Genomic DNA, 23,711 nt, shown 5'->3' on the forward strand with positions numbered 1-23,711 from the left:
ACAGAGTTCAGGTGCTGCCTGAGGCAAAGGATCTGGTGCGGACTCAGACTCCTCTGGTTCCGAGTCTGAGCCCGAGTCCCAGGCCATCACAGTACTTTACAGCTGATGTGGGAGGAATTGGGGTGCAGGGGGAACAGAACAGAGCAGGTTCTGGGGAGGGAGGGCCTCACCCTGCCCTCCTGTGCTGCTTTTCCAACTCAAAATACATGGGGGATCTGGGTCAGGAAAACAGCTTGGGGGAGGGTGAAACACCCCCCTCACCCTCCATGGTTTCTCTAAGCAAATTGGCACTTCACTTCAAAACAACCTGAGATTTTTGTATGTGTGTGTAATAATGTGTAATAATGTTTCCCTTATGTTTCCCTCCCCTTGTGGTCTTGATTTATCAGCTACTTTTAAACTGCATTTTAAACTGCATTTTAACCTGTATTTTAAATTGCCCCCCCTCTTTTCCCCCCTATTATGTTTTTACTGTGATTTTATCGGTGTTAGCCGCCCTGAGCCCGGCTCTGGCCAGGGAGGGCAGGGTATAAATAAAATTTATTATTATTATTATTATTATTATTATTATTATTATTATTATTATTGTTTTCAGTATTGCAAAACAACATGAAAAACAGAAAAACAGATATAAAATAAGGCAAAAGAAAGTATTAAGTACACCTATCCAGGGCAGTTGACTCATCTGAGACTGACAGCAGCCACGCTAGTGTTTCATCCTGTTTATAGAATCATAGAATTGCAGAGTTTGGGGGATCCCAGGGGTCATCTAGTCCAACCCCCCGCAATACTAGAATCTCAACTAAAGCATCCCTGGCAGGTGCTCATCCAAAAACCTCCAGTGATGGAGAGTTCACCACCTTCCGAGGAATCCCACTTAAAGAAATGGCATTTCCTTGTGTACAGTTGTGTTTAAAGCAGAGGGCATGTGCAACATTTAATAGATTTATCCATGGAAATGTTTTGATCTAAAAGGTCCCTTATCAGGCAGCCGTTCTTGACATTGTTCCCCTGCAAGGACTCAGTGAGAAGGCAGCTCTTCTCCCCTCCAGGCCTGGGAAAGGGGAGGGGGTTCTTCTAAAGGGGCACCTGCGAGCAGCTCCGAAAAATAAAGGAAGCAGGATCCTTTTAAAAATCTTAGTTTTAATTTTATTTATATACATTACAACAATGGTTCTCCAATAATTCTAACATTATGAACCTCGACTTCCTTCTCCCTCTTTCTGTGGTTCCTTGCATCTATTTTCAAATTCTCTGCATGCTCCAAGTTATCTTAACTTAATCTTTTAATCATCTGTTCTCATATTTATTTTTGAAACGGCAGGTTTTTACAATCATCCTGCCAATGTCTTAATCTGTTTACAGTTTATTTGTAAATATTCAATAAACCATTTCCATTCTTTTACAAATGTTTAGTGTCTTGATTTCTTGTTCTTCCAGTAAGCTTTGCCATTTCTGCAGAGTCCATTAGTTTCAGCATCCATTCTTCATTCGTTGCAACATCTTCTTTCCATTTGGGGGCAAATAAGATTCGGGACACGGGTGGCGCTGTGGGTTAAACCACAGAGCCTAGGACTTGCTGATCAGAAGGTAGGAGGTTCGAATCCCCGCAACGGGGTGAGCTCCCATTGCCCGGTCCCTGCTCCTGCCAACCTAGCAGTTCGAAAGCACGTCAAAGTGCAAGTAGATAAATAGGTACCGCTCTGGCGGGAAGGTAAACGGCATTTCTGTGCGCTGCTCTGGTTCGCCAGAAGCGGCTTAGTCATGCTGGCCACATGACCCAGAAGCTGTACATGACCCAGAAGCTCCCTCGGCCAATAAAGTGAGATGTGCGCCGCAACCCCAGAGTCGGCCACGACTGGACCTAATGGTCAGGGGTCCCTTTACCTTTACCTTTAAGATTCGTGCAGCTGTAGCTTCAGACATAAATTGGAGAACAGCCTTTACCAAAGGTGTCATGGGCTTTGAAGACACTCGAACTCAGGACTAAAGGGAGAAATGTGCAAAGAGAAAGGCACGTGTGGCAAACCCTGACCATAATCAACTCCTGTCTGGAAACCTATGTCTCCACCATGGAAGAACGTGTGGATCCAGTATTGGCCTTCACAGGCACTTACGGACTCACTGTTAAGACCGTGTTCATGGAAGACTGTCTTCCTTGGCTACGAGGGATCACCAAAGGTGTCACCTGCCATTCCCTGTATCTCCTGGCCTGACAGTGCCACCTGTCCGCGCATTATGGCCAGAGCTGGATGTGCTCACCACTGCCATGCCATCACCTGGAAGAACTGGTGATTTGCAAGGGACGCGGGTGGCGCTGTGGGTTAAACCACAGAGCCTAGGACTTGCCGATCAGAAGGTTGGCAGTTCGAATCCCTGCAACGAGGTGAGCTCCTGTTGCTCGGTCCCTGCTCCTGCCAACCTAGTAGTTCAAAAGCATGTCAAAGTGCAAGTAGATAAATAGGTCCCACTCTGGTGGGAAGGTAAAGGGCGTTTCCGTGCGCTGCTCTGGTTCGCCAGAAACGGCTTAGTCATGCTGGCCACATGACCTGGAAGCTGTACGCCGGCTCCCTCGGCCAGTAAAGCGAGATGAGCGCCGCAACCCCAGAGTCAGCCACGACTGGACGTGATGGTCAGGGTCCCTTTATCTTTACTTTGTCACTGGTGCAATGAGCCAAGTTCAACAGCAGATGGTGCTACGGCCCAGGAAATGAGGAGGGCTGCACTTACAACTCCAAAGGGGCCTGGGCTCAAAGTTAGCTATTATGCATTAACAAGACGGACCCGCCAAGTAGGGGAGTCTGGGGGGTGGAAGCCGGCATGTAAGGCTCGGGTGGATGGGTGGGGGGGCGAGGAGGTCAAAAGGTGTCCGCCTCCAAGCGAGGCAGAGTCCGGTCCCTTGTCTTGGGCAGCTGGAAGTGAAGCAACAGCCGCCGGTTTCTGTCCGGATTCCGCCCAAAGCAGGCCAGACTGGAAGGGATCATGACCGTGCGTGGGGTTTCTCATGGGTCAAGTATGCACCGAAGGAGATGGGTGGTTTGGGGGACCTTGGGGGTCAGAGTGGGCCAGAGTCCCCTTCTCCTCGTGGGTCAAGGGTCAGGGTGCCCCCTGCCAGGAGACCTTTGCCGCTGCCCAAGAGGAGGCAGAGGTGGGCAGAGGCTCCTTCTTGCCTGAGCGAGACCAGCTGGCACCCGTGGTCTCCTCTGGAGTCAGGCTTTTGCTCTAATAAATTTGGCCGGGAACGAGGCACTCTGAGAGGGGCCTAAGCCTGGCTTGGCCACGGCGCTGCTGCCCCGATCCACGGGGAATTGGCGGCCAGGATCGCCGAAGCATGGATGCTTTTGAATTCTGGTGCTGGAGGAGACTCTTGAGAGTCCCATGGACTGCAAGAAGATCAAGCCTCTCCATTCAGAAGGAAATCAGCCCTGAGTGCTCACTGGAAGGACAGATCCTGAAGCTGAGGCTCCAAGACTTTGGTCACCTCATGAGAAGAGAAGACTCCCTGGAAAATACCCTGATGTTGGGAAAGATGGAGGGCACAAGGAGAAGGGGACGACAGAGGACGAGATGGTGGGACAGTGTTCTCGAAGCTACCAGCCTGAGTTTGACCAAACTGCGGGAGGCAGGGGAAGACAGGAGGGCCTGGCGTGCTCTGGTCCAGGGGGTCACAAAGAGGCGGACACGACTAAACGACTAAACAACAACGACGACAACGCAGCCTGCGCTCCCGTCCGCGGGCAGCCGGGCAGGACAGAGTTGGGGCCAGATAGACCCCCGATTTCCCCACCCCACCCCACCCCACCTCGCCCTCCCGAGGGCCAGGGCAGGGAGCAGAAAGGCCGTCGGGGTGCGGAGCAGCCTGGGTTCAGCACCAAGGCCAGCGCCCCGAAAGACGGACAGCCGGGTCTGCGCTGGGGGTCGAAGGAGATGCGCGCGTGTATGGAGAGCGCGCTGGTCTCAGGCACCGATCCTGACCCCCGGGGGCTTTTTCTCTCTCGTCTCCCGCCCCGCATGGAGCCCCGGCACTTACTTGCCGGCACTAGGCACAGGTCGCAGCTGACCAGCCCCAGCACGGCCGGATGGGCGCAGCACTCGGCGAGGCCATAGCTGTCAACTTTTCCCTTTTCTTGCGAGGAATCCTATTCGGAATAAGGGAATTTCCCTTTAAAAAAGGGAAACGTTGACAGCTATGAGCGACGCTCCGGGCGCTCAGGGGGCGGCCAGCGCGGGGCCCCCGCAGTCTCCGCCGCAGCGGCTCCCGCCGCTCCGTGCCAGCGCCGCGCTCCCGGCCTCGGAGCCTCCTGCTCTTCTGCCGCCTCGGGGTTCCATCCAGGCGGGCCGAGGCGTCCGCCGAGCCCAGCGGAGGAGCCCTGCCCAGTGGCCGAGGCCCGGTTCCGCTGCGGAGACTGCTCGGGCAGCAGCAAGGGGTTCCGACCTGGCACCCTATGGGTTTATTTTTGGGGGACTCCAATCTCTGCTTAAAAACTTCCAAGGAAGGAGAGTTCACCTTCTGAGGGAGTCGGTTCCGCTGCCAAGCAGTTCTTACCGCCAGAATGTTCTTTCTGTTATTTGGCTGAAATCTCCCTTTTTGTAACTTGAAACTTGGTTCGGGTCCTACGCTCTAAATCAGGAGAAAACAAGCTTGCTCCATCTTCCATGGGACAGCCCTTGAGATATTTGAAGATGGCTCTTCTATCTCCTCTCAGTCTCCTCTTTTCTTTTCTTTTCTTTTAAATAATATTTATTCAAAATTTAAAAATAACAAAAAGAAGAAAAGAAAATTACAAAATACAAAATACAAAAAGACATAACAACACCAAAAGAGAAAGATAAAAATAGAAAAAACTAATTAATCCTTTGCATAACTTTCTTCCTTTACTTATTTTCTTGACCTCCTCTCACCTCCCAATTTTGTATTCTAATTCAGATCGTTGTTTCAGCAAATCCTTCCAACCTTATTTTCATTTAAGTAGTTTAACATAACATATTACAATTTAACATCCTCTCTTTTCATCAATTTCTCAACTCGTCTTTACTTAGTCCTTTGTGTCATTTCAACCAAAACCATCTAATTTTCTTTTTCCAACATCTTTCTAACAGTCCTTAATTTTACAATATTTTTGAAGATATACTTTAAATTTTTTTCAATCTTCTTCCATTGACTCTTCTCTCTGGTCCCGGATTCTGCCGGTCATCTCAGCCAATTCCATATAGTCCATTCAGTCTCCTCTTTTCTAGGCTAAACATACCCAGCTCCTTCAACCACTCCTCGTAAGGCTTAGTTCCCAGACACTTGATCCTCTTGGTCTCCCTCCTCTGCACACCTTCCAGCTTGTCAACATCCTTCTTAAATTGTGGCGCCCAGAACTGGACACAGGACTCCAGGTGGGATCTGACTAAGGCAGAAGAGAGCGGTGCTCTTACTGTACTTCCTTTGATTTGGAAACTATAGTTCTGTTGATGCAGCCTAGAATAGCATAGGATTATAATAAGACACACAGACACATTATTTTAGGTTAATGCGCGAAATTAGGCCACAACTTTTATTGGTTACAGCATGTGAGTAGTACTGGCTTAGGCATTGGATGAAAGAGCAATACCAGACTCCACCCCGCACAGCCGGGAGTCATATCAGGGTTAACAACCAATGGGAGGAGCTTGTTGATGCAAATACAACTGGAAGCTCCCCCATGACGTCACCGGGGGGGTCATGCCATGGCCCTAGCCACCAGCAGGGCACCGGACAGGATCCGCGACCACCAGATTCCTTTAATGGAATACCCAAAAGAGGAGGGGTAGATGATGGCACATACCCAATCCTCCAGTACAGAACACATATTCCAATGCCGAACCGCCAAGACCAGAAAGTTGTGACGCATTGCTACGAGGTAGGCGAAAAAACCAAGAGGCTGGTGCCAATTTGCCAAATGGATAAAAAAATCCTACCAGGCCCCTTGGGCAACCAAGGCAACCAACCGAAGTCCATAGCAAGGTCTGCCCGCCCAGCCCCGCCCAGTTGGCGCCGCCTCCACCTCGCCTCTCTGCCTCACCCTGGGAATCCGGGCAGCAAGGAGCTCCCACAGATGCCAGAGTCGTGGGGACGCTCTTTGGTGGGGCTCCACCCTGGCACCCTATGGGTTTATTTTTGGGGGACTCCCATCTCTGCTTAAAAAGTTCCAAGGAAGGAGAGTTCACCACCACCTTCCAAGGGAGTCCGTTCCACTCTCAAGCAGTTCTTACTGCCAGGATGTTCTTTCTGTTATTTAGTTGGAATCTCCTTTTTCATAACTTGAAACTGTTGGTTTGGTTCCTACGCTCTAAATCAGGAGAAAACAAGCTTGCTCCATCTTCCATGGGACAGCCCTTGAGATATTTGAAGATATCTTCTCTCAGTCTCCTCTTTCCCAGGCTAAACATACCCAGCTCCTTCAACCGTTCCTCATCAGGCTTGGTTTCCAAACCCTTGAACATCTTGGTTGCCCTCATCTGCCCACCTTCCAGCTTCTCAACATCCTTTTTAAATTGTGGCACCCAGAACTGCACACAGTATTCCAAGTGTGATCTGAGCAAGGCAGAATAGAGCAATATTCTTACTTCCCTCGATTTGGAAACTATAGTTCTGTTGATGCAGCCTAGAATAGCATTTGTTTTTTTAGCTGCAGCTTCACACCGTTGGCACGTTAATCTTGTGTTCTACTAAGACCCCTAGATTCTTTCCACATGTGCTGTGGGCAAGCCAGGCCTCCCTTGTTTTATATTTCTTCAGCTGGTTATTTCTAAGTGTAGATTCTTACATTGTCCCAGTGACCTAAGTGGCAAGGATGTCTGGGTCCCCTTGCCTTGGACAGTCTCCAGGAGAGTAGAACTTTTGGTGAGATATATTGATGCCTCTCCAACATCTGAAACAGGCAGGGATAGATCGGATAAGGTCAAATGGTTTAAGCATTTTATTCAGCTATAGCTGTAACAGGATTAACAGAGTAAGAAATAACACACACACAAAAAAAAATAAAGCATTCTGAGCTTCTCCTCAATTGCTTTGTTACTGTTGTTATTAAGTTATTTAGAGCAGTGTTTCCCTAAACTTGGGTCTCCAACTACAATTCCGATTGTCCTTGACCACTGGTCTTGCTAGCTAGGGATGATGGGAGTTGTAGTCCAAAAGACCCAAGTTTGGTTTTTTCCAAAAAATTATATTAAATTTTCCACAATTATAACAAATATAACATAGGAAAAAAGAAAAGAAAACACACAGAATAAAACACAATACAGTACTAAAAAAGAAAAAGAAAAAAGAAATCTTAAACACATATCCCTTGAAAACCCAATTTCTCTTACATTGTTAATTGACTTCCTCAGATCCCCCCCTTTATTGTATCTGCATGTAACAGCTCTCCAATATCATTCTTAAACTAAAATTATTTCCAGCAATTAACTATCTTATTCTCTTTTCTTACTGTTCTAAATCCAACTTACTTACGATTAAATCCTAATTTAATCCTAGGCCTATTTGGTGCTTTCAAGTGACTTCTAATTATTTATATTACAATATTTATTCAAATAGTCCTTAAATTTCTTCCAGTCTTCTTGATATTCCTCTTCTTTCTGGTCGCGGATTCTTCCAGTCAGGTCTGCCAGCTCCAAGAAGTCCAACATCTTCATCTGCCATTCTTCCACTGTTGGGATTTCTTGAGATTTCCAATTTTTAGCTAACAGCAGTCTTGCCGCTGTAGTGGCATACAAAAATAATTTAATATATTTTCTGGGCAATTCCATGAAGACCTAAATTTAGGGAAACACCGATTTGGAGCATTTGAGCCCTGCTCTTTGGCCAGATGGGGCGGCTTACATAAAATCATAGCGATATGTTCCCCCTGCCCACAGGCTTTTGTTGTTGTTTAGTCGTTTAGTCGTGTCCGACTCTTCGTGACCCCATGGACCAGAGAACGCCAGGCACTCCTGTCCTCCACTGCCCCCCGCAGCTTGGTCAGACTCATGCTGGTAACCTCGAAAACACTATCCAACCATCTTGTCCTCTGTCGCCCCCTTCTCCTTGTGCCCTCCATCTTTCCCAACATCAGGGTCTTCTCCAGGGAGTCTTCTCTTCTCATGAGGTGGCCAAAGTACTGGAGCCTCAGCTTCAGGATCTGTCCTTCCAGTGAGCACTCAGGGCTGATTTCCTTCAGAATGGAGAGGTTTGATCTTCTTGCAGTCCATGGGACTCTCAAGAGTCTCCTCCAGCACCACAATTCAAAAGCATCCATTCTTCGGCGATCAGCCTTCTTTATGGTCCAGCTCTCACTTCCATACATCACTACTGGGAAAACCAGAGCTTTAACTATACGGCTTACAAACTGAGAAAAACACAGTGCACATTTCTATTGGCCAGCAGCACAGTTCAGAGGCAGTAAGTCCCTGGGGGTGTTTCACTTCCTGCCAAGAAGCCAGAAACTCCTCTCCCCCCCCCCCCAGACCCTCCCTGGCTAGAAAGTGGAGCTGAATACAGGCTTTGTGTTTTCAAGCAGGAAGACATCAGAGTTTGGTGTGTGTGTGTGATTGCATAGTACTGTGCCGTGAAGCCCTTTCTTTGTAGTCCAGCGCCGAGGGCCTTCTGGCAGTTCCCTCATTGCGAGAAACGAGGCTACAGGGAAACAGACAGAGGGCCTTCTCAGTGGTGGCACCCACCCAGTGGAACGCCCTCCCATCAGATGTGAAGGAAATAAGCAGCTATCTTCTCTTTAAAAGACATCTGAAGGCAGCCCTGTTTAGGGAAGTTTTGAATATTTAATGCTGGATTGTTTTTAACAGTGGATTGGGAGCCGCCCAGAGTGGCTGGGGAAACTCAGCCAGATGGGCGGGGTATAAATAATAAATTATTATTATTACATTGGCACCTTGGGTTACATACGCTTCAGGCTACAGACTCTGCTAACCCAGAAATAGTGCTTCAGGTTAAGAACTTTGCTTCAGGATGAGAACACAACTGTCTATTCTCTATTTTTCTATTTTTCTTGTTTTTTGTATCTTGTATTTTTGTTTGAGAGTTTTCTTCTGTTTTTTGTTTTGCTATGCATTTTTGTATTTTTGATTTTGTAAAATTTTAATAAATATTACTTTAAAAAAAAAGAGAGAGAACACAAATCGTGCTCTGGCGGCAGGAAGGCTCCATTAGCTAAAGTGGTCTTCAGGTTAAGAACAGTTTCAGGTTAAGAACGGACCTCCAGAACGAATTAAGTACTTAACCCAAGGTACCACTGTAATACTATTATAGTCAGCAGGGAACATGCAGCAAGGATGGAGGAGCACAGGAGACTGGGCTGCCGGATTTCCCTCCTACAGCACCTCGAAAAAGGACTAAAACCGGCTCTGGGGTGAGGAAGTAATCCCGGGCTGGCTGGCTCTTGCATTTCGCTGAGGAATCTGAGTCACGCTGAGGCGGCCCTGGGCACACCCAGCATTGCACAAGCAGGGACACCTCCTTTGCGCCGGCTGCTGTTTTTACAGCCTGGTCCACGTAGCCAGAATCACTCGGAAGCAGTGCTCGGCTGCGGGGCCTGCGCTTGGGGCCCATTTGGCTACGCCAGAAATTCTGGAGAGTCACCACCTTCTCAGGCATAGGACAGCTGAGGGGCAGTGATGCGCCCTCCCCAGACCCCTGACAATATCATCATCTAGGCCAGTTAAACTATGGAACTCCTTGCCACAGGAGACTGTGGCTGACACCAACTTGGATGGCTTTAAAAGAGGATTGGGCAGATTCAGGGAGGAGGAGAGGGCTGCCAGTGGCTAACTAGCCAAGATGGCTCTGCTCTCCCTCCCTGGTCAGAGGCAGCGATGCTTCTGAATCCCAGCTGCTGGAAACCACAGGAGGTGCTCTTGTGTTTGAATCCTGCCAGGATGCTGGACTAGGTGGGCCACTGGCCTGATCCTGCAGCACTTCTTATGTGGCCCTTGGATGGGCTCTGAGCACCTCCGCCAGCTCCTTTAACAGGCCTGCCAGGAACCCCAGGAAAGCAGCGAGAGGGTCTCCTTTCCACGCAGGCCAGAGCTGAAGGGTCCTCATGCCCCTTTGCCTACCCATTCGCCCTCCTCCCAACAGCTGTTCTTAGCAGAAGCCACATTCGCCGTCGGGCAACCTTCTGGCTTGCCAGGGCAAGAGGAAAAAGTGGTCTCAGCACATGTTACCTTTACCCTTGCGCACTCAACCTGAGGTTACGATACGATAATTGATATGATAATCTTTATTGTCATTGTCCCACACAGAACAACGAAATTGAAAATCTACATCAGACATTCAGAAACCAACAAACCTGCTATCCCAGCCTGGTTTGCCCCCTAAAAACTCTGATACCCCATAATTAAATACAATATACTCCCATAGAGATTCCTTACGCTGCGTTTAAAACCAAAATCGCATCTGGATAGAAACTGTTTTTCAGGCGGCTAGTCCTGGTCTTTATAACCCTGGACCTTCTTCCAGAAGGCAGAAGCTGAAAGAGATCATTTCCGGGGTGCGCACTGTCCTGCGCTATCTCTGCAGCTTTCTTATGGCACCTGGAAGCATAGATTTGATCCAAGGTGGGAAGAGTGCACCCACTTATTCTCTCTGCAGTCTTCACAACCCTGGTTTCTATGCAACCCGCCATAGAAAAATCAGAGCCATGGCCAGAGCTTAAGGAGACAGCCCAGGCAGGCAGCAGCCCTTGAGGAAGGTGGGTGGAGCAGGGCTGTTGGGAGGCGTAGCCTAGGGTGGAGGTGTGGCCTGGGCAGAATCCGAGGGGCCATAGAAAGAGAGGCCTGGGGGCCCACATTCACCCCCATGATTTTATATGCTGGTTAATCTGAGATTTCTACGTAGAGCTTGAAGCCCCAATCCAGGAATGGCTGCCTGCCTGCTGCCTCGCCCACCTCTTCCTCGCTGATGCCTCCAGGGGTTCACACCTGCTCTGAATAACCTGTGACCCGTCCAGAGGCCATAAACCAGTGGCACCGTTGATGCTTCATCCATTCCTGATATTCTGTCCTGCTGCTGCTGCTCATTGGATGTGCGGTGGTGGCAGCCGTGGAGGGGAAGGAAGGGACAATGGGACCGTATTTGCTTTCTGACACACAAAGGCCCCTTTCAAGTCCTCCTTCTGCTCCCTGGGAGAAAGTGAGGAGGGAGGGAGGGAAAGAGCTGTGGGAAGGGAGGCGCATGGCGAAAAGGTGTGAGGGGAAGTCATGAGACGAAGGAAGCATGGGGATGCTGTTGCAGGAATTTATGTATAGGTTGGGGGGGTTGCCCCTCCAGCAGATATCCTGCACGTGCAGCCCACTACCAAAACCAGCGCAATCACTTTTGTGACTTTTGTGATTTGTCCCCACAAAACACTTCATCACAGTTTCTTCCAATCTATTCAAAGGGCCTTTGCTGCACAATACCAAATGTAAGAATTCACTGATCAATGTCTCTATGTACTGGCTCACTCGGGAAACTTCAGAAATTCATCTAGACAGGTGAGCTCAGCTACTCAGCAGCCCCTCTGCCTGAGGGATAATCCCTGGCCTCCTGATACCTGAGTGCCAGACAGGTAGCCATGCCAGAAATAACAAACCCAGATGAAGACAAAAGGGTGGGATTAATTTGGCTGTTAAACAGAGAAATGTAAATATCTCTTTTTTTCACTTGATGGGTGTTTGGTGGAGGGCAAGGGGAACCATGGAGCAGGGTCCAGGATGCTCAGATTCCTGCCACCAGACCTCCCCTTTCATGATGTAACCGTGATGTATTAGTGATGTAGTTTGGGGGGGTGTAACATGGGGGTTAGCAGCTAATAAAAGTTTGGGGTCTCTCTTGTTCGGGGCTTCCATCTTGTTCCACCTGGTGGCAGGTGGGAGTCCTGTCGCCACAGTCTTCCATCAAGACCAAGCCTACTGGCTGCTGTTTTGCTCTGGTATTCCTGGCTGGCGTCCTTGTTTTTATTATTTTTAACACCATCATATGCTATAACATTTTAAGTTGCTGCACAGCTGCTCTCTCCCAAGGTGAGCTTGTCAAAGAGGTAATCTCCCGTGCCATTCTGGGGTACCACCAGGCGTCTTTGGTTCATGAGGTGGTCTCCAAGCAGCTTGATGGCCTTCACCTGCTCTTCCAGGTATTCCGTCTCCAGGAAGTCACACAGATGAGGGTCTCCCTTCTCTGTTGCAAGCTTGTGCAGATCCTGCAAGGCCTGGTTCACCACCTTCTCCAGCTCCAGGGCAGACTGCAGGGCGCCCAGGCTGCTTCCCCACTCATCCTTCTCTGGCTTCTTGATGTCCTTCAGCAGGATGCGTCCTCCCTGCTGGTTCTGGTACTGAAGGAACTTCTCCGCGTGCTCCTCTCTTCTTGAGATTGCTCTTTCAGGAACTTAGCCATGTGGTGCAAGGCAGCATCATCACGGTCAAAGTGGTAGGACATGGACAAGTAGACATAGCTAGCGTAGGTTAAGGAAAGAGACCCCTGACCATTAGTTCCAGTCGTGGCCGACTCTGGGGTTGTGGCACTCATCTCGCTTTATTGGCCGAGGGAGCCGGCTTACAGCTTCCAGGTCATGTGGCCAGCATGACTAAGCCGCTTCTGGCGAACCAGAGCAGCACGCGGAAATGCCATTGACCTTCCTGCTGGAGTGGTACCTATTTATCTACTTGCACTTGGACGTGCTTTCGAACTGCTAGGTTGGCAGGAGCAGGGACCGAGCAGCGGGAGCTCACCCTGTCGTGGGGCTTTGAACCGCCGACTTTCTGATCGGCAAGTCCTAGTCTCTGTGGTTTAACCCACAGCGCCACCCGCATCCCTTAGCTAGCATAGAGCTCCAGGTTAATCATTCGGTTCACAGCAGCTTGGCAGTCAGCGTGGCAGTTCTGGCACTCCTGAGACACCATCTTGGCATTACAGCAAGCACAATCAGCAACAACAAACAGCATCACAAGCGCCCTCCGGTTGCCCTTTCCTGAACCTTTTCCAGCTCTTCCTCATCCTTTGAGGAATTGGCCTGGAATTCTCGGTCAAGGAGGAATGAGCTATGTTTTGATGACGGGCCTCCCTGCCTTCCATTGATTGGTGCATTTTCTCTGCTTCAAAGTCCTGGGCCTGAGAAGATGTGGGCCGCAGGAGAGAAAGCGTCTTCTTGTGTCCACGACACCTCCCCCCATTTCCCACTTCCTGGGTATATCCGTGGCGGCTGGGAAGGTTGCCTCAAGGTCAGCTGTGGGATGCAGCAGCTGGCAGAGTGCGGCTCTCTGCATGGGCAGAAATTAGCATCAGGGGAACAAAAAGGCTGTTGAATAATTGACCGGCTGCAACATCCAACCCAACCCCCCCCCCCACTTTTCTGCCTTTTGAATGGGCTCCACGACTCACTGCGCCTAATCGGACGGATGCCGTGGACCGTGGCACTGACCTGGGGTCATGTTTCGGAAGCTCAGCATCTCCATCCCAGGCAGAAGGTCTCTGCAGTGCCAGGTACCAAACAGGCAGAATAAGCACTGGCCTAAGGGCCCCACACCTTTCAGGGGCCCTGAGAGAAAGGATCAAAATAAGATTGATTTGATCTTGAAAGAAAATTTCAATCAAGTATTAAGAGACAATCTGTGAGGGGGGCCCCGAGACCTACATTGGCTCCCAGTACATTTCCGAGCACAATTCAAAGGGTTGGTGCTGACCTTCAAAGCCCTAAATGGCCTCGGTCCTGTATACCTGAATGAGCGTCTCCACCTCCATCGTTCTGCCCGGACACTGAGGTCCAGTGCTGAGGGCCTTCTGGCGGCTCCCTCCCTGCGAGAAGCCAAGTTACAGGGAACCAGGCAGAGGGCCTTCTCAGTAGTGGCACCCGCCCTGTAGAACGCCCTCCCACCAGATGTCAAAGAGACAACTACCAGACTTTTAGAAGACATCTGAAGGCAGCCCTGTTTAGGGAAGCTTTTAATGTTTAATAGGTTAATAGGTTTAATATTCTGTTGGAAGCCGCCCAGAGTAGCTGGGGAAACCCAACCAGATGGGTGGGGTATAAATAATAAATTATTATCCCCAAAATATAGTCCAGCCCCCCCCCAATGTCTGATGGACAGTGGACCGGCCCCCTGCTGAAAAATTTTGAGGACCCCTGGGCTTGCCAGTGCCACGATATCTGTGTTATCAACACAACCAGCCTTTTTGTGTGTCTGTGGCCACTGCTAATCATGTAATTATCACTCTCTGTACTTTTTCTGAATTTCCTTTCCTTCCTACCCCATTGTACAGCCCTCCCCTGCCAACCACATATGCAATTTAGGATAACCGCACACCTGATGAAGTAGGCTGCAGCCCACAAAACTTGCACCACAAGAATATTCCTAGCCTTTTAAGATGCCCACAAGATTCCTCGTTGTTTTTGTAAAGCATGAAATACTCTGAGGTCAGCCTGGGACATTTTAACATGCTGCTTTTTGTAAGGTAGATTCTCCCTTCGTAAATATCATTTTGCTGACAGAGTGCACTTTTAAACTCTTTAATCCCCTTAGCAGGAATGCTGTGATCTGCTCATGTAGAGTCTGTGTCAAAACCCCAAAACAAGACAAAAGCCAGGAGCGTCTCCCTGACACACAGATAACCTGCTGAGCTGGAAAAACACTTGGGCTACATAGGCGACAGCGTCACATTCCTGGGCACCAAAATCACCCCGCACCGGGGAAGGTTCTGCCCAAGAGCATCAGAAAAGAGGCAGAACGAGGATCCCAGGAGACAGGCAAGAAGCCAAGCTTGGGTAATGAGGCCTCTTGCAAAAATCTATGGGGGTCGGGAACAGTTATTTTGTAATGTGACTTAGAGAGAGGGAAGAAACTTCCAGTGGGGCATTGCAGTGTACTGCTAGAGCACACGTCTTCTTGGAAGCAATAATAATCATATGTAGCATATACGAACATAAGGAGATCCTTCTGGATCAGGCCTATGGCCCATCTAGTCCAGCATCCTGTTCTCACAGTGGCTGACCCTGACTAATAATAATAATAATAATAATAAATTTATACCCCACCCATCTGGCTGGGTTTCCCCAGCCACTCTGGGCGGCTTCCAACAAAATACTGAAAATACAATAAAACATCAGACAATCCTGAGATAATAAATAATAATACTATTTATTTCTTTATTTATTTGCTAGCTTGCTAGCTAGCTAGGGGTGATGGGAGTTGTAGTTCAACAACATCTGGGAACCCGCAGGTTGAGAAAGGCTGATCTAGTCCAATTCTCTGCAATGCAGGAATCTCAGTTGTGATGGAGGGCTGAAGGCAGGAGAGAAAACCTGTTGCCACATTTCAAGACTAAAAAATCCAGACATATTTGTACCGTAGGTGGGCCATTGTTGAGCTTTGGGCGAGTTTCGGACCAGGGAGCTCAGCGTTCTAAAATATAAAAAAGCGACACGTAACCAAACCAGGGAGTCATGTTCCAACAAGCCCGTTACATATTCTGTATGTAGGTGGAGACAGTTTGGGAGGCAGAAACCAGGAGCTGGATGAAGGTTTTGTCCCTGGTGTGCGGTCAAGGAAGGGAGAGAATGGATGTTGTGGGTATACCATCCATGCTGTTTTCCAGCAGCCTCAGACTATGGAACTCACTCCTTCAGGAAACATCCTAGGTTTCTCAAAAGCAAGTCATGCCAGAAGATGCTCATTTCTTTATTTTTGATCAGACCTCACCTGGAGTACTGTGTCCAGTTCTGGGCACCACAGTTCAAGAAGGACACGGACAAACTGGAACGTGTCCAGAGGAGGGCAACCAAAATGGTCCAAGGCCTGGAAACGATGCCTTATGAGGAACGGCTAAGGGAGCTGGGCATGTTTAGCCTGGAGAAGAGGAGGTTAAGGGGTGATATGATAGCCATGTTCAAATATATAAAAGGATGTCACATAGAGGAGGGAGAAAGGTTGTTTTCTGCTGCTCCAGAGAAGCGGACACGGAGCAATGGTTCCAAACTACAAGAAAGAAGATTCCACCTAAACATTAGGAAGAACTTCCTGACAGTAAGAGCTGTTTGACAGTGGAATTTGCTGCCCAGGAGTGTGGTGGAGTCTCCTTCTTTGGAGGTCTTTAAGCAGAGGCTTGACAACCATATGTCAGGAGTGCTCTGATGGTGTTTCCTGCTTGGCAGGGGGTTGGACTCGATGGCCCTTGTGGTCTCTTCCAACTCTAGAATTCTATCATTCTATGAAATCTCTCAAGGGCTGTCAAGTGGGAGAGAGAAGAAGCTTTTCCTCTCTTGCTCCGGAGGGCAGGACTCGAACCCAGGGCTTCAAGTTGCAAGAAAGGAGATTCCGACTAAACATCAGGAAGAACTTTCTGACAGTATGAGCTGTTCCACAGTGGATCAGTCTCGCTCAGGAGGTGGTGAGCTGTTTGTCTAATTTACATATATGCTAATTGCATAATGAGCGCAGCGCAGCCAACCCCCCCGCGGCGTGAGAACTCCGTCTCGCTCTGCGCATGCCCGCTCCTCTTTCCTCCTCTTGACGTCATCCCCGCGGCTCCCGGAGTTGCCCGCAGCTGGCCAACCGCGATCCAGGAGTCTCAGCCAATCCGGGAGGGACATGGGCGGGGCTTCTTCGCCTCATGTTTTCGAAAACCGGCCTGTTTACGGGGGCGCATGCGCGCGGGAGACAAAGTGGGGGAAACAGGGAGCGCCCGACGCCCCGCCCACTTCCCCCCCCTCTCTCCCCCTCAGATCCGCGAGCTCGCGTGGCCGCTGGCGTCACTTCGCCGCTCTCCCATTGGAGGCGCCCAGCGCAGCGTTACGTACGGTGCGTGCGTGCGTGAGCCCTTCCCTCCCCGCGCACGCGTATAAGGGCCACCAGGGCGAGCCGAGGCGGGGTCGGTCTGCGCGCATGCGTCCAAGCTCCGGCGGGTGAGGCGAGCCAGCGAGAGGGCGCGCGCCGGCCTTGCCCTCCGACATCTGGCGGCGGCGGCGGCGGCCGCGTCGACGTCAGCGCGCAGCCCCGCCCCCTCCGGCGCCTGGGCAGGCAAAGAAAGGCAGGGGGAGAGGCCCGGCGGCGTGCGCGCTCCCGCCCGGCCCGCGCCTGCGCACACGGCGCCTCCGCCCAGTCCGTCAGTCAGTCAGTCGGCCCTTGCGTGCGTGCGTGCTGCGTGCGGCCTGCTCCTCTTCTTCGCCTCCGGAGCGCGCGCGCGGGCGTTTCTGAGGGAGGGTATGAAGCCGGGCGCTGCCGCCGCCGCCACCGCCCCTTGAGGAGAGCCCTCGCGCCGCCGCCCGCTCCGCCCAGGCTCGCCCGTCCCGGCCGCCGCCGCCTCCTGAGCAGCCATTTTGTGCCTCCCGAGCGCCGCCGCCGCCGCCGGGGCCCTGAGGGAGAGTGCCAGAGACGCGCGAGCGAGCGAGCGAGGGCGGCGGTGCCCGTGAGGGGGTCCGGGGCGAGGCCTCTTGAGGCGGAGCCTGGCGAGGGAGGGGCGCGCGGCGCGGCGGCGGCGGCGGGGGGGCCCCCATGGCGAAGAAAACCTACGACCTGCTCTTCAAGCTGCTGCTGATCGGCGACTCGGGCGTGGGCAAGACCTGCGTGCTCTTCCGCTTCTCCGACGACGCCTTCAACACCACCTTCATCTCCACCATCGGTGAGGAGGGGCGAGGGGAGAGGGGGAGCCGCCTCCCCGCCGACGCTTCCGGGGTCATGGCCCCTCCTCCCCCCCCCCGCGACCCTTGGCCACGGGCACAGCTGCTGGGGGCATCTGCCTGGGGGGAGCAGGATGCTGGGACTGGGCCTGATCCCGCCTCGTGGCTCCCCTGGATGACACCCCTTCTCAACCCCCCCCTTACCCCTGTGTCTTCCTCCTCGTGCCCCTCACCTCCCTCCATCCTGGAAAGGTGGGCTCTCCCCACTTGCTCCCCTTCCACCAGGCCTGCAGGACCACCCTCCCCATCCTGGAAAGATGGTTTCTGCCCCTCCCTGTGTCTTCCTCCCCGTGCATCCCACCCACCCACCTCCCTCCATCCTGGAAAGGTGGGCTCCCCCTCATCACCTCCCCACTTGCTCCCCTTCCACCAGGCCTGCAGGACCACCCTCCCCATCCTGGAAAGATGGTCTCTGCCCCTCCTTGTGTCTTCCTCCCCGTGCATCCTACCCACCCACCTCCCTCCATCCTGGAAAGGTGGGCTCCCCCCCATCACCTCCCCACTTGCTCCTCTTCCACCCTGCCTGCAGGGCCACCCTCCCCATCCTGCCCCATAGCTGTCAGCCTCCCAGCGTCATCTTTTGTTCCTTGTGCTGTATCTGCCCCCCTCCCCCCCATCTGAGTGCTTGCTACTGCTTGGCCCTGGTAGTCTTCATATAGTGTCTCTGCTTTGCCATGCCCTGGTCATAGCAGCCCCGCCTGTCACTCTGGCTGCACAGCGGGATTATATTTGTCCAGCTTTGTTTTCTGAATGGGAGGCGCTGGCTGGAGGAATGCTCCTAATGCTTTGGCCTGCACTGCTAGCTGCCCCCTTTGGCAGCAGCCTTTGATTCCTTTGCATCCCTGCGCTGTTTTCTTCCCCTCACTCTTGTCCCTTGGCATCTTTGGCACCTGCCCATCCACCGCTGCATCTTCCAAAACACCAGGCTGACTTCTTGGAGTGACCTCAGCAGAGCCTGAGGGCTCTTACTCATACCACACCCCCTAGTGCTGAGGCTACTCTTTGCTCATGGAGTCTTTTATCCTTCGGCGTATCACATTTTATGCTATTATCTGTATCTGCTTCCAGCTATTGTGCCTCAAATGGAGGAAAAGCTGACTATGAATATTGACTGTCAATTTCTTATCTTCAGAGGGGTGAAATTCTAGAAGTCCTTTCAAAGAGATGGTGTTGATTTCAGCACAGAGTAGTATAAATGTGAGGAATATTTTAGGATTTTTTCCAGTGCTGAGTTTGCTGTACTCTTAAGGCGATGGAGACTGTCAGGCTGGGAATGGGCGTGGAGGGCTTATCAGAGACCAAAGAAACATTATCTTGGAGACAACTGCTGCCTGCATTTTGCTTTGTTTGATGTCTTAACATTGCTGTAGTAGATAGGTGTGGCTTGAGCCAACATAAATCCTGCTGTCTGCTTTGAGCTATACCCAGGCTGTGTGTATGCACTGTAGATGGAAAACTTAGTACAGGAAGTGTTAACACTGGCCTATATAAATTATGCAGATGCCCCCACCTGTTTTTTTTGAGAATTCACCAGTCTTGAGGAGGTTTGTGTGTTGGAGGAGAGGAAGCCTTTATTGGAATCCCTAAGGGCTTGCTTTTGGAATGAAATTTGGGATCCTTAATGGGCTGAACTCAAGACACAATACATTATCTGCCCTTATTAGGGTTTTAGTCTTGTTTTAACAGCATTTGTTGTTCTTGTATTTTTAACTGTTTTATATGTAAGTGGCCTTGAGATGGTGATTTAGAAGGTGATTTCTAAATCACTGTTAATAATGTTGGCAATTCTGATTCAGGAAATGAAGTCCCAAGTGCCCATAAACCTGTTTGTTTCTCTCTCGCCCAGCCTCTCATGAAGATACTTGCAATTTTTTCCTGCGGATAGGATATTTTTGCTTCACATTATTCTGACATTGGTTCAATTTAATTATTTTGCAATCTCTGAAGATCAACAGTTTCACATGCTTTGCTTCCCTTATTATGTGAACTCATTTCCCCCAAGATCTCAAGTTACAAGCAGAGGTTTCATGGTAGTTCCTGGACAGGGCAGCAGTGCCTCACAGCAATACACTGCCAGGTACCTGCTAGTTACAGCTATGTGATCTTTGTTTAATATTTTCATACACTGCTTTTCATACAAACTGAACAAAACATTTTATATTAAAACACAGCAGTCAGTTTTACAATACAGTAGGTGGCAATCTGTCTGTCTTCTCTTCAAAGTATTAATCCGCTTTTTAAGGCCAAACCCTCCCAAAGCAATGTACGTAAGAAACGTGCATTAGATGCATCAGATAGGTGTACAGTTATTATGAAAAACCTGCTCTGAATTTCACAAGCCATTAACAGTCTTAAGGAAAGGCAGGAGTGAAGAGAGGATTTCAACACCCTTTTAAAAGCCTGTATTTGAAGAGGCCAAGCACAAATAGTGGCTGCCCACCGGGATGTTTCTGTCGCTTGCTGTTTCTCTTCCTTCTGCTTCCTGGATGGTTCCTAGAGACAAAAGTCGATACACTTCAGTCTACAAATTGTTGGACCCTTAGTTGCTGTTTAGGATAGATTGAGCTGTGATTATAAGGCTTTGCGCAGTAGTTCAAGTACAGTGGTACCTTGGGTTACATACGCTTCAGGTTACATACGCTTCAGGTTCCGCTAACTCAGAAATAGTGTTTCAGGTTAAGAACTTTGCTTCAGGATAAGAACAGAAATCGCGGTGCGGCGGTAGCGGGAAGCCCCATTAGCTAAAGCGGTGCTTCAGGTTAAGAACAGTTTCAGGTTAAGAACGGACCTCCGGAACGAATTAAGTACTTACCCCGAGGTAGCACTGTACTTGCTGAGCAGCATAGTTACACACTTCAGTTGTTCTCCTGACATAAACTGGAAAGATGGGATTTGTGCTACTATTCTATGTGACCTTGTCCACTCATAACTCCAGGTTTAAATGTATTGCACTACTAAACAGCAGGGAAAGGTAGAAGATCATCATTTGTGAATCCCAGATCACTTCCCTTGAGGAGGCTTCTCCCTCTCTAAGATTTAATTGATCAGAATTGCGCAGGATTATACTCAGTTTGCATGAGTAATAATAGTTAATATTTGATGTCTCTTATCAGGTTGCCTGTGTGTTATGAAGATTTGATTACTCCGTAAATACTTGTCTGTGGTGGTGGAATATTTTATCTGAGTTCTGAAGGTCAGACATCCTAGAGCTGTTTCGCACACTGTACAGATGTAAACATGGAATTGCCTGAACAGGGAGCTACAGGTTATTGCGCCTTGATTAGGATAAGCATGTTCACACTTATTTTACATTTGCATTTAAAAATATAATTTTATTATTTTATTTTATTACATTTCTATCCCACCTTACTCCAAGGGGCTCAAGGTGGCAGAAATAGTTCTACTCCCAATTTTGTCTTCACAACAGCATTGAGAGGCAGGTTAGGCTGAGTGGCAGTGAATGTCCCAAGGCTGCCCAGTGACATGGCAGAGTGGGGGTTCAAGCCCTACACCACACTGGAAATAATAATGTGGGAAATAGTTCTTAACAACTGTTGCAGTGGAAGCAAGAGCCTTGTGGCACCTTAAAACTGGCAGAACTGGTATTGAAAGAGCCCACTTCATGAGATGTACAGTAGTTGGCATTTTTTCTTGCTCTGTGGGCTTAATTTAGGTACTGTTTATAGCTGGCGGTTGCTCTGCAGACATCTGGCTTCACTGTTCTAAAATTGAACCGTAATTTTTTATGTTCAGTCTTTCTAGTTGTAGCTTTGTGTCAGCTCAGGCTTATAAATAGTCATTTGCAAGGTTGCTTGTGTCAAATAGTCACACAAAGGAGATTCTGAAGCATGGAAGTTGGTTTACAAAGGTCCCCACGCCTGCTTTTTGGGCTACAGATGGCTAACAGGTTTGTGTGGGCATGAACAAATCTGGATCTTTTTCATAGAGATGGGACCATCAATCTGACAAACATTAAAGGTATGCTATTCAAATGCCGAAGGCCTGCAGTGAAGATTCTTATTACTAAGCCTAGAAGAACACTCTCTCTGTAGCAGCCATACATACAGTAGCAACTTTTCTGCAAGACACACAGCTGGATTATCAAACATTACTCAGCTAAACGTTTGTGCGGCTTGCTGCTGCCTACCTGCCAGTAGGTAAATCGAGGACACTCCCCACCCCCCATACTTTGGTTTTTCAGGCTTTGTGTGATGGCTCTTAAACAAGTCTTGACAGATTTGTTCATTCCCAGGTTGAGCAAAATTCAGAACAGGCGTACCATATTCAGCAATGGCTGAGTTCCTGCGCTTTCTAGTTTATTGATCTTGCACAATGATTAAGACGCATTTCTACTTCTGGGCAACGTTGGATCTTCAAAAATAAGGGCATAGTGCTTTTGGCAGTGTCATGGCACACCTTTCAGCTTGCCAATAATTTAGGACACTTTGTTATTTTTAGTTGTGGTCCAGCTTCTATTTGAAAAGTAAATTGCTGAGGGGAGGGCCGATGACTTCAGTACCCTAGCTAGGAATACTATAAATAGCCTCCAGTGTGAAAATCCCCAAGTCATCATAACTTCCCTGAATAGGGCAAAGCATTTGTCTTCAAAGGCAAGATGTGACATTTAAAGTTCTCCAAGAAAGCTCTAGTGCACTACATGCAGAATAATCCTCTAAGTTGTGCTTTTGTAATTGTGTGTTAATTGCCGCATTTGGTTTACAAATGTTAGAAGGAGCTTCTGAGAATACTCTCTTCCCACTCTGCTCCATCTGTCATGGGTTTAATTTGATTGGCAGCTGGCTGTTCGAAAGTGCAGGTGATGCTTTCGTGGAGCATTTCTGGGGTTCATTTGCCATGGGACATGCACATGGTCTTGGAATGTTTAGGGGTAGATATCAACTTCCTGTGTGCTTAACATGGTGCAAGCGCTCCTTGTTGACAGCTGGTAAAACACACCAGGTCTGTCACTTGACTAGCTTGCCATTCAAAAATTATTTCAGCTGGCCTGTGACACAGATCTCCTGGGTTGGCTGAACTAATTGGGACTTCTGCACTTTACTACTCCTTGCTGGTATCCTACTGGCTTTGCATGTGCACATGATATGGAGCTGTATCTAAGGTTTCTCTCTCTCACTCTCACTCACTCACACAAACACACACACACACACGCACACACACACGAGAGAGAGAGAGAGAATTAGAATGGATATTGGGCCTTTAAAATGTGTTGCAGCAATTTTGAGAGAGACTGCCTGTGTGTATAAAAACCGTCCCGAGAGAGAAAAATAGGATAGCTGTGTAGCCAAGAAGGAGCCATATCCTTATCCTTAATGTCCAGAGTGCCTGTCTGGAAAGAACAGTTCTTTCAACAGTAACAGTGCTCCAGAGTTAACCACCAGGCAAACTGAATATCTGTGGGAGTTTGTGGTACTAAATTAAAGATACTGTGCAGTTGGATGTGATATATTTAAGGTCTTAAACTTCAGAAAGATGCTGTGGTCTTTTTTTCAGCTTTGTGCATCCTGTATGGTCAAGGATTGCTGCCTCCAAAATGCTCAGATCTGAATGTGCTCTTCCCGACCCAGTGGCCCAGTTCAGACAGTTTCCTAAACCTAATGTAGGTGGCCATGGTTTAATATCCTGGTTTGTTTTAGCTAACCTGAATTGGCTGGAGCAAACCACAGTCCTTAAGAGTTGGCACTGGTTGGTAGATGCTTTCACTTTCCTCATATGCAAAGGAGGGAGAGTGGGAAGTGAGATTGCACAACCTGAGACTTTTTGCGACTCATTCCCTGATCTTTCAGGCGTTGGGAGATTCTCTGAATCAGACCAAAGTCTCAACAGCTGCAGCTCAACATCCGTCAGTATTCTTATTTTTCCTCTCTTGGTTTCCTTGCTCATATGACACTTTGTTCTGTAAGGTCCAGTGTTCTTTTCCAAGAAAAATAGGTGCTTGAACTCACCATGAGGTTGTTACAATAAATCGCTGGGCGACTCTGGTCAGCCCTGAACAGATGCCAGTCTGACAACAGCTGCTTTAAC

At 49.3% G+C, this 23,711-nt stretch overlaps 1 protein-coding gene and 1 pseudogene across 2 annotated transcripts in view; one reads left to right on the plus strand and one right to left on the minus strand.

The window, feature by feature from the left end:
* Positions 1–11,993: 11,993 nt before the first annotated feature.
* On the minus strand, positions 11,994–12,900 carry LOC307213402 (ferritin heavy chain A pseudogene; annotated as a pseudogene). The gene is made up of 2 exons: positions 12,818–12,900; positions 11,994–12,452 (listed from the first exon to the last, which is right to left on the minus strand). The product of its transcript is annotated as a ferritin heavy chain A pseudogene (transcript).
* A 4,503-nt stretch (positions 12,901–17,403) lies between these two features.
* RAB10 (RAB10, member RAS oncogene family) overlaps positions 17,404–23,711 on the plus strand; it is a 29,582-nt gene continuing 23,274 nt past the window's right edge. The window contains exon 1 of the mRNA XM_079969047.1: positions 17,404–17,611. Within this exon, the coding sequence (XP_079825173.1) occupies positions 17,485–17,611 (127 nt within the window). The 5' untranslated portion in view covers positions 17,404–17,484. The remainder of the gene's footprint in view (positions 17,612–23,711) is intronic.

The sequence above is a fragment of the Podarcis cretensis genome (genome assembly GCF_951804945.1).
Source record: "Podarcis cretensis genome assembly, chromosome: 3".
Classification (NCBI taxonomy): Eukaryota; Metazoa; Chordata; class Lepidosauria; order Squamata; family Lacertidae; genus Podarcis; species Podarcis cretensis.